Source organism: Daphnia magna, linkage group LG6 (genome assembly GCF_020631705.1).
Source record: "Daphnia magna isolate NIES linkage group LG6, ASM2063170v1.1, whole genome shotgun sequence".
Classification (NCBI taxonomy): Eukaryota; Metazoa; Arthropoda; class Branchiopoda; order Diplostraca; family Daphniidae; genus Daphnia; species Daphnia magna.
Window position 1 is genome coordinate 4,175,545 of NC_059187.1, and position 9,906 is coordinate 4,185,450.

General features: G+C 37.7%; 3 protein-coding genes across 5 annotated transcripts; all 3 read right to left on the bottom strand.

The window, feature by feature from the left end:
* Positions 1-888: 888 nt before the first annotated feature.
* On the bottom strand, positions 889-4,789 carry LOC116925011 (basic proline-rich protein-like). The gene is made up of 3 exons (XM_045175752.1): positions 4,511-4,789; positions 1,174-1,524; positions 889-1,108 (listed from the first exon to the last, which is right to left on the bottom strand). Exons 1-3 carry the CDS (start codon positions 4,565-4,567, stop codon positions 941-943), a joined length of 576 nt encoding a protein of 191 aa, XP_045031687.1. The 5' UTR covers positions 4,568-4,789; the 3' UTR covers positions 889-940.
* Positions 4,790-5,902: 1,113 nt separating this feature from the next.
* Positions 5,903-7,087, bottom strand: LOC123473988 (protein MON2 homolog). 3 transcript variants are annotated; one of them, XR_006648583.1, is made up of 4 exons: positions 6,805-7,076; positions 6,584-6,682; positions 6,300-6,510; positions 5,903-6,221 (listed from the first exon to the last, which is right to left on the bottom strand). XR_006648583.1 is itself a non-coding variant. In XM_045175753.1 (3 exons), the coding sequence occupies exons 1-3, from the start codon at positions 6,894-6,896 to the stop codon at positions 6,192-6,194; spliced, it is 333 nt and encodes a 110-aa protein (XP_045031688.1). In that variant the 5' UTR covers positions 6,897-7,087; the 3' UTR covers positions 5,903-6,191. The 3 variants fall into 3 exon arrangements, 1 of the variants encoding a protein (XP_045031688.1); XR_006648582.1 differs by having other exon boundaries at positions 6,584-6,699; positions 6,805-7,070; XM_045175753.1 differs by lacking the exon at positions 6,584-6,682 and having other exon boundaries at positions 6,805-7,087.
* A 1,142-nt stretch (positions 7,088-8,229) lies between these two features.
* LOC116924434 (geranylgeranyl transferase type-2 subunit beta) lies at positions 8,230-9,831 on the bottom strand. The gene is made up of 6 exons (XM_032930959.2): positions 9,634-9,831; positions 9,250-9,558; positions 9,008-9,166; positions 8,845-8,951; positions 8,668-8,774; positions 8,230-8,602 (listed from the first exon to the last, which is right to left on the bottom strand). Exons 1-6 carry the CDS (start codon positions 9,634-9,636, stop codon positions 8,286-8,288), a joined length of 1,002 nt encoding a protein of 333 aa, XP_032786850.2. The 5' UTR covers positions 9,637-9,831; the 3' UTR covers positions 8,230-8,285.
* Positions 9,832-9,906: the final 75 nt, after the last annotated feature.

Here is a 9,906-nt window from a genome sequence, read left to right on the forward strand (position 1 = left end):
CTTTGAGCGCTTCAATCAAAAAGAGTAATGTTTCATCATTCATTTTTGTTCTTCAAGCTCAACCGTAACAGTTTTTTTCTTGTGCAGATTGAACAAACAGAGATTCTTAGAAGCCGAGTCTTTAGCAATGCAACAAATTGAAGAGCCAAAGCCCAATGGCAATTACAGGTCGCACGAACTTGAGGGCCCTTACAGTCCGTTGGAAATGAGAATGTTCGGAAAAGTGCATGCTCTTTCAGGTAGCATTCTCAACATTGAGGCTGATTCCGTCAATTCGGTCTTGTTGGACGATCATCCTGGTGATAGTCACGAACGCGTAATCGTGGCTGCACATGTACAAAGTTTTAAGATATCTAAATCAATCAAATTATTTTCCCATTTCATTTGTGAAATACAGTGCGTTTTTGCCTAATCTCATCTCTGTTTGTTTTTGGGTTTTTTTTACCTGCAGAAGAAGAGGAAATCTTGCAATTGAGATTCACATTCTGTGCACAAATTATATCACTAAAAGGGTTATCGTTGGTGTTGACAAATGTTTATTTTCAGCTTTGTCAACCAACTTCAGTGGTGAAGACGGATTTCACGCCGCTCCAGAAAGATCACCTTGTGGTCATGGCAGTAGAGGTATTTAGCAAAAAATCTTAACAATTGGCATCCGAATCGGTTAATGTGTATTTTTCATGATAACATGCAAATGGAACGGCTTCTACTGGCTTCTACTCTAAAAGCTGATTAAATTTATTTAATTTTTCAAACAAAGTGGAACAGTTTGCATTAATTTGTTCCAGTTGTTCCAACAATAAATGGATATCCTTTTGGATGTCAGCTTTCATTTCCTCCAGAATCTGCTTAATAAATAAGTAATTAATTCATCTCTGTAATTAATAAGTAAGTTAATTAATTACCTGTTCTTTATTGCTGTGACGCGTAATATTGTTGGCTAGGTCAATGAACAGAACTGCATCTTCGGGCTGTTTCGAGATTTCCAATGGATCCTTACACTGCTGTTTCGAGATTTCCAATGGATCCTTGCACTGCTGTTTCGAGTTTTCCAATGGATCCTTGCACTGCTGTTTCGATATTTCAGGATGTGGCCTTTTGTTTTGCACTGCAAATAAGGGAAAAGAGTTAAGGGAAAGAACTAATTTGATAAATTTATTAAATTAAACTTACCTTAATGCATATTTTGTATTTTAATTTTTTCTCCTCCGACAGGATTTTTTTCCCTTTTGATGGACCGGCGATAGGCGATGCTGGACCGGCTTTGGGTGATCCTGAATGGTGGCCAGGACGAGGCGTTGAACTACCTGGTCGAGGGGATGAAGGACCTGGTAGAGGGGATGAAGGACATACTAGAGGGGATGAAGGACATGGTGGAGGGGATGAAGGACCAGGTAGAGGGGATGAAGGACCTACTAGAGGGGAAGAAGGACCAGGTAGTCCTGCCTTTTCACTTGCCACCAAGTGCCTCAGGACAGGCCCCAAAAGCCGAAACCCTTGGCCCAGCAACGCCATAGCCTGTTCCTGATTTTAAAAGATATATTAGAAAAATTAAAATAAATTAATACTACAAAATCCGAGGGGTTGCCGACTCTTTTTGAAAGTGCAATTTGCGAAAATTGGGAAAAATAAGAAAGTCGAGAAAACCTTTTTTCTCGACATTTCCGGTCTTTTCTAATTTTTCCGTGATTTTTCTTATTTTTCCCGTTTTTCTCATTTTTCCCTATTTTTCCCATTTTCCCCTACTTTCACATTTTTCCCATTTTCCCGAGTTTTCCCTTATTTTCTCTTATTTCTTTGTTTTTCTGGTGGTTTTTAAAGATTTGAACAATATCAACGAATCAAAATTATTTTTTTATTTCACTTTTGATAAAAAAGGAGTAACATCACACACAACATTGTCTGGATATGAAATCATTTGACAGGACGGGATGGTGGGCGGAGGTAAACTACAAACATAAGTTTTACAAGGATGAAATCTATGAACAATAACTGCCAATTTTTTTCCAATCGTAGAAATTTTCCTCGATCCTTTTACTTGTCCCTCAAATGTGTACCATGTGCAATTTACTCCTATCTCATCATTTTTTTTCTCACTTGAGCTTTGCCATTCGTAAATTGACTTTTGTTTGCTATCCGCAAATGAATTGAACTGAAGATCGCGTCCTAGAAGAAATAAATATTCCCGTTGAGGACCAGGAAGAGTTTTAAAAATACACCAATCTCCGATTCTCACAATCGGTCTTTTTTCAACTGATTTCACAACCAGTTTTCGAGAGTCAGGAAATGACATCAATTGACGGACTCGCAAAATACGGTCACTGCTCATCTTCCTTGTTTGCTCCTCTAAAAACCAACAAAGCGTTCTTTTTTGAAAAAGGCGCATGTTCCCTTCATCATCTACTAACTGTACAAAGGCAAATAAATTTTTTTATGGATCTTTAAAATGGTTAGTGAAATCCTGAAGATTAGCTTGTTGAGGGACTTAAGCACCTCAAGATCACAGGGGTCTTGGTCAGATGCAATTTCTTCAAAAGAATGGTCGAGGTCCTCATTTTGTCCGTCGTCCCCATCGTCGTCTTCATCTTCCCAGTCAGAGATTAAGTTCCCCCTTAGTTTTTTCCCATATTCCCACATAACACAAGGCAGTCCGTCGGATGTCCGACAGATGTCGGGGTCGGATGTTAAGTACATCTTTTTCATATCCTCCGGACAGCCCGATATCCGATTTGGATGTCCTATGGATGTATTTTTTTTTGGTTTTGACCGCCCTCAACAGCGCCGTCGGACATTCTAAGGATATCCGAACGGGCTTTCATTTGGCTATAAATATGACATGTATTGTACATCTAATTTTGAAAATTAGATTATTAGGATATACCGGGATTCGAAATCGGGTCTCCCGCATCACAATCGAATATTATTCCACTGTGCCAATCTATAGATATTTTAGATATCATTTTCGAACAATACAATCGAATTGTTGTAAATCACATACAGGATTTTTAAGAAGTCAAGATGATTTTGAACTTAGGTTAAACCAGAGGTGTATAAATTAAAATTAAACAATTTATGCTAAATATTTTTTGAATTTTTAATTTCAGCATGATTTATTAAGTTTAAAGTAGTTTTTTATTATTTGAAATTATAATCCTATCATAAGTATACTTGCTTTGAATATTATTAGATGCCGAATAATATTTATTTTCTGTGAGTTAATTTCCAATGGCTTGGTTCCCGTAAGCTAAACGGAAAGCTTGTGCAAACAAACTCACGACTTACATATATTTTATTAATTTTTTTAAATAAATTTAAAAATAAACCATTCGGCAAATAGATAATTACTGCTTTATTTTTTCAATTTATCGTATTAAATGCTGGACTTAAAATAAAAATACGTTCAAGGGAAAAATTTTAACACGGTTAAGTTTTCCCCTTTTGAAAACAAAGAAATTTTGACAATTAATAATGAAACTTAGTGATCGGCCCCAATTAGTTCTAATCGAGTTAACCGCCCCGCACCGATAAAGTGCATTCGGTGTGGAATTGAGGTGCCACTTTTTCAACCGGGGTGGTGCGGGGAAAAATTTGAGGTTTACCCGTTGCCCCGAAGCAATTATAAAAAAGGCCGTTCTTTCGTTTTTAGAGTAAAAATCGGGGCAAGCGGGTAGAACGAGCTATTATCGGGGTTGTTATCAGATAGATCGGGTGAAACAGTCAATCGATAATGTTTTTTGCATTGATGAATCGATTGATTGCAATCCAATTGATTGCAAACCCAAATTGAATTCGGGGAGAAGAATTTTCCACCCTGAGCCACGCCTTGATGGCCCGAAATGAGAAACCCGATTTGCAAAAAAGCGCCCCGATTGGCTCGAGGCCGCTCCTTAAATGAAACAATTGAAAATCTTCTTGGCTGTTGGAAGGAGGTCCGTAAAATATAATTTTTGCACATCCATTGCACTTCCAAGGTGACTAGCCGACGGACATCCCTGGAACTACCCATTGAGTACATAGATATCTAACGGATGTTCGGCCATGATTCGGACATCCGACGGCAGAAATGTGCTATATGGGATTGAGAACTAAAGGTAAAGTTTTCAATATCTTCCCCAGTTAACTTAATGCCAAGAGAATTCATTTTCTTTTTCGCTGTCTGCATGCACTTTTTTAATTCATTTGTGAGATCATCGTCGGATGGGATCTCCACTTCTTTAAGAGCATTGAGTGATCCACCACATCGGTTTCTCTTCTGTTCAACCCGGCGGTAAATGAAGTCTGAACTTTTTTGCTGGAGAAGTAGACTGGCGTCGACCTCACGAGCGCGATCTAAAAATTCTCCTTCAGTCATATTTGGTTTATTGAGGCCTACTGGACAAAGAGCTCGAGATCCTCTGAAGAAAGACTCACACTGTTGGCTACCAAATAACCATACCAACAGATATTCCGGAGTATTTTTGATGCGACATCTTCTCATGTACATGTACTTCTCATGTCGACAAAATCTTACCGCCTGTTTCGATGCCATCGGTGGCATGATGGCAGGGGTCTCGACGGCCGGCGGCATGATGGCAGGGGTCTCGACGGCCGGCGGCTCGACGGCCGGGAGCAAGATGGCCGGTAGCAAGATGGCAGGTTGCTCTAAGTTTGAATCTTGTCCATCAGACAGCTGATCAGGTTCCCCGGCCGAATCGCCGATGCCTAATGGTGAAGCTTCGCTGGCCAGCAAAGCCTCGCAATATAGCAAGGCTTCGCCCTCCAGCTCTACCTCACCGTTGACATCGGCTGGTCCGGCCTGGTCCACTGTAGCAGCCCTAGAACAAATAGATAAAATATGTTAATTAAATTTAAAAAAAGAATTTACCTTAATTATTAACTTACCTTTCATTACGTAGAAATTCCCTAATGAGGGACCTGCAGTTATTGCAATTTGAAAAATCCGTCCATTCGGGTGTGTCGTACCCGACATATTTCAGCAGGTATTGGACCTTTCGTCGATTTTCAAACTGCACAACCCTACAAACGGCGAAGAAAAAATAATTAAAAAACAATAAGATAAAAAAAATTTAAAAATGAAATTAAATTTGATAATGTTACACTTACCTTCGGTTTAAACAATCCTCAACCTCGAATTCTTCGTACATGTTGTACATGTTGGAGGGGACTTGGTGGATGGGGACTTGATGATTCCGCGGCATCTTGGTGATAGAAAAAAATTGCTTCAACATGAAAATTTTTTTGCGCTTTCTCACTTGGGTCAAGTATTGCGCTGGTTGGAAAAAAAGGAAAAAAACTGTCATGTTAAAGCAATTTTTTTCTTTTCAACATTTTTCAATAAAAATACATGGAAAAGATAGCTCTTTTCAAGGTCTATCGACTGATGTTTGTGTTTTTTACATGCAAGAAATATTTTAGCCGTAATTAATTTTTTTAATTTAAAATTTTTTGCGGGGGGAGGGAAAAAGAACGAAAACTGTCAAACTTTGGGCACATCGTTTGGGTCTTAATATACAGTAAATCAATAAAGGAATACATAATTAAGATACCTTAAAACGTTCAGCATGTTTTGGTGTAAAAATTTGATTAGCTATAGTTTTGGTACTATAAATTACAATAATAGTAACCCCTTCCTTACACCCATTATGGCGGCCATTTTGATTGCGCGCCTAATTCAAATATAAATGCAATCTACAATTAAAACTTAAATCGAAATCTTTTATGGCAGTGCAGGTAACCAATATCCAATCTCTCTAGACTTAAGCATGACAAAACACGATAGGCGAACAGAAATAATGTATTTAAAATGTGGCTCCAATTAAAAATTAAAGATTGAGTCATAAAAACTTTATCCATCGCTGCCATGCAATAAAAAATAGTAAAATTAAAGTAAAAAAACAATTGATTTATGGAAATGAAAGTGCATCATTTATTGTCCACAACACACATTAAACTATACAAATTGTTTCAGTTATTTTAAAGAAAAATCCAAGCAATGCAAAATAAGAAATTAGCCTCAACGACAAAGAATGCCATGTTCATTGTTACTCTTGAGAATTGTTGATAGCTCCTATGATATTAAGAAACAAGGGCCATCCAAAAGAGATTATGTCACCAGAGCTGTACAGCAAATGGAGCCCACAATCACCTTGCTTTTGCCACACGTCTGCAAAACTGGTTCTAGACAGCTCATTTTATGGCGATATTAACAACGTCTGCAATCTCTGTCAAATAATAAGGGATAGAGTTCGCTATTCTTCAACTGCCTAAACACAAATAGCCTAACTGTTTCGGATAGTTACCTGGTTTTCTTTTAAAGGGGTAGAATATTCATATTGAATTGCTGATCTAACTAACGTAGTGATGACATCTATTCCCCATTCTCTCAAGTGGTTAAGCGGGTGGATGATGACTTCCAGCAGGTGATTTGTTACAGGACGCCAAAGAACTTCTACCCTGTTCAGATTTACAAGACCAGTTGCGAACAGTTTTGCTACGGCAAAAAGAGGGCTCCTGCAGTAAATATAGAAGGAGTTCAATCTATTAGAATTCAATCTACTTTTATCCAGATTGAAGTTGTACAAACCCTGTTAGTAAAATAATCTGGTAAAAAAGTCTCAGATACAATTAATTAGATTGAAATTATGCCTGTTTGAGAAGGTACCAAACTCTCGTGTCAGTTTATCTAAAAAAGCAAAAAAGCTGAAAAAGTAAAAAAGAGTATTTAAAACACGTTCTGTACTAGGGAAACATGATATATGAATATGAAATCATGATGAACCTGATGATATAAGAATACAATTATACCTTTCTCGACAAGTTTCCCAGCCGAATCTATAAATTCCATCGTTCTCTTCACGAGCAGTCGGCCCTTTTCTAAAAGTAATATATTTATTCATTTTAAATGACAGCAGGCCGCCATTAAAAACGAAAATGACAACAAACGAAAAAAAAACAATTGCCGGTTCAAATGCGACGGCGGCTGCTGAGATTTCGGGGGTAGGGAATGTACGGACCTCTCCGTACGTACGTGGAGACCATGTAGAGTGGCACAACCAACGGTTGGTCTCCGCGAGACGGACTCGAAGGTCGAAGGGTCGACCGTCACCGCTACATCCCAGAGGGACTATTACGGCCCTCTGATTGGCTCTCTCCCACCCTTACACCCTTCCATGTCTTTCTGCTTTCTGCTTTATGCCTCCACATTTTCCTGATGTATACATTATGGTTTTCCGTTGGGCTGCCGCTTTGATTTGTTTGTTTCTTTTGTGTATTTTTATTATTTACATTTATTGTTTTCTCTTTATTAAGTTTTACAAATACAATATGTTTACTTATATTAATTGTTTTTTTCTTTTTATATAATAGATTGAATAAAGTACCGGTGTGTTTTCTTAAATTAGTGTAAATTGTCACCCCCTGGGCCTTGGGTTGGCGGTTCCAAAACACGATTTTGTAATGATCGGAAAAACAAATGAAGTCCAAACATTCAAAAAAATATATAGGAATGGATATATCTTGATAAGATCTGTCCATTTCTGCAAAAATATTGCTTAGAAAGTACTTATTGGAAGAATAACCCGATTTGCCATTTTTCCGGTAGGTCGGTGCGGTTTAGCGGGTATCCGGTAATCACCACCTCCCAAAAATACGTAATATTTAAATATTTTTTTGCGGGAAAACTATAAGACCAAAAATAATAAATTTTACAGAAATGGATAGCTCTTCATAATGGCTATCCATTTCTGTCAAATAATTAAGATAATTTTCATAAACAAAAAAATTTTGGACAAGAAGTTTTTTGTAGTTTTTGCGCTCTAAAGATATACTCGATCCTGTAAGTAACAATTTTCATTATTTTTGATGAATATTTTTTCAGAAACACAGTACAACAAATACAGAAATAGATAGCCCTTATCAAGAGCTATCCATTTCTATAAAATTTATTTATTTTAGTCTTGTAGTTTCTCCGCAAAAAATGATTTAAATTCCAAGTATTACTGGGAGTTACCTTAGAGACCACCCTTAATTAGACCACTAATTGGGGTCTATGACTCTGCTACCACCTTTCTGTGTGCCCATGAAAGACGGTACGGTTCGCCCCGACGACCGAGATCAAGTTGTTTGCAGACGAGGGCTCTAGGAAGTAGTACGCCTTCCATAGACTCCTATACCTTGACTAGAGTGTCTGAAACCATGAAATAACCTCTAGAATGATCACCATTGTTGCCATTTCTGCAAAATCCCATTGTATTTAGTGTTCTAATAGAGAATGTCTTAATGGCTTGCTATATTGTCAATGTTTGTGGTTGAACTTTCAGATGGGATATAATGGATTGCGGCATGCAGAACACAGGGTTAATAGTTTTAAGACTAGGTTCACCGAGAAGAGATAGACCTGCTAAACCGAATAGGGTGTGAAAGGGATCGGGCATATCATTAGGACGGTCACTGAATCCGCCTGTTTCGACATCCTGACAAGCCATGATGAATTTTCTTAGTTGGTCCTTATCAAGCCAATTCAACCGGCCGATAATACGCAGGGAAGCAACTACCCACCAAGAGTAGCAAACATCGGGCAATTTCTCGGGACGGCCATTCAAACCTAACAACAAACGGCTCGTTTAAATGTGAATACGTTCCTGGGTTCCTTAACACTGTGGACGTTACCGCCACTGGGCAATTGCCGTTCACACAACCACCAGCCCAGGCTGTCGGCTTTAATTAAGTGTAGGTGACCTGTAATCGAAAGCATCCCGACGCAGCAATATACTTGACTAGCATAAAGGTAAATAAAAACAAAAAAAAATTAAACTGTTCATTTAATTTTACATTTATCAGGCTTACCCAGCATGGCTTTCAGAGCCAGGCCTGCATCCAAATCCTCCATCGAAATTCATGCACGAAATTACAAAATTTACCGCGTCATCGATATTTATAGCGTCCAGCTTTCCCTAGTGAGAGAGAAAAAAAATGAGTTGAAAAAAAAACAGAATGAATAAATACATACCAAAAGTGCCAAGCAAGCCACTGCACACATTGAGAACCTAGTATCAACTTCACCCCACTGGTCACCACAGAAGCTCCCATCACTGTTTTGCAAGTTCACAACATATTTGGTAACTTTCTCACAATCAATGGCATCAAGTGCATCATACAGACATAAGATCTTGCATAACAAAATTTAAAAAAATAAATAAATATTAAACATGTGACTATTTAAAGGCACAAGAAATGAAAACCAATATTAACCTGAACAGCACTCAAGGTGTATAGAAGATGTGGATCATGATCTATACTAGCACCTATACCACCATTTTCATGTTGGCATTGTTTAATAAATAAAATAATACCATCTCTGTCCATTTCACCAAGTTTGCCCATAAGATCCATGGCAGTTAAACTCCAATAAATTCCATTCATTCTTAAATACTCAGTCATACAGAATTCATAATCATCCTTGTTATTTCCATATGATGCCAAAAAATGTGCATGCTTTGACAGAAGAAGATCTGGAATGTCATCGTCCTTTGGAAGTACTATATCATTCATCAGAAGAGCCTATTAAAACATTAGAAACCACTTTACTATCAAATTTTAAAACTTGAAACTGTACTAATGTAATTGTAAAGGTACCATAATCTAGATGATGGGATGTAAAGAAATTCTTAATTATGAGAGAAAATTTATCATACACAACAAATTTTGGGATTTTCGGTTGAATTCAAATAATAAAGCCAATCACTTATTGAAAGGAACACCGTGAGTTGTTGGGGAATAAGCGTGTTTTTCCTTTTTCTTTTAGCAAACAGCAGACGACGTCTATGTCTTGCTAACCTAGAGGCTAGAGCTAAATCAAAACATAGAGACGAAGTTAAGTTATGGACCAAAAAAACACACTTTTTAAAC

Excerpts from the sequence above, each read along its gene's own strand:
- LOC116925011 (XM_045175752.1), bottom strand. The coding sequence starts at position 4,567 with ATGCCGCCGGCCGTCGAGACCCCTGCCATCATGCCACCGATGGCATCG. Across the intron at positions 1,525-4,510 it reads CGATGGCATCGAAACAGGCG|GAACAGGCTATGGCGTTGCT; the intron begins GTAAGATTTTGT and ends TTTTAAAATCAG. Across the intron at positions 1,109-1,173 it reads AATACAAAATATGCATTAAG|TGCAAAACAAAAGGCCACAT; the intron begins GTAAGTTTAATT and ends CCTTATTTGCAG.
- LOC123473988 (XM_045175753.1), bottom strand. The coding sequence starts at position 6,896 with ATGAATAAATATATTACTTTTAGAAAAGGGCCGACTGCTCGTGAAGAG. Across the intron at positions 6,511-6,804 it reads TGGGAAACTTGTCGAGAAAG|GAGCCCTCTTTTTGCCGTAG; the intron begins GTATAATTGTAT and ends TATTTACTGCAG. Across the intron at positions 6,222-6,299 it reads CCCCTTTAAAAGAAAACCAG|AGATTGCAGACGTTGTTAAT; the intron begins GTAACTATCCGA and ends ATTATTTGACAG.
- LOC116924434 (XM_032930959.2), bottom strand. Across the intron at positions 9,167-9,249 it reads ACACCTTGAGTGCTGTTCAG|ATCTTATGTCTGTATGATGC; the intron begins GTTAATATTGGT and ends TTGTTATGCAAG. Across the intron at positions 8,775-8,844 it reads GGCTCTGAAAGCCATGCTGG|TCAAGTATATTGCTGCGTCG; the intron begins GTAAGCCTGATA and ends CCTTTATGCTAG.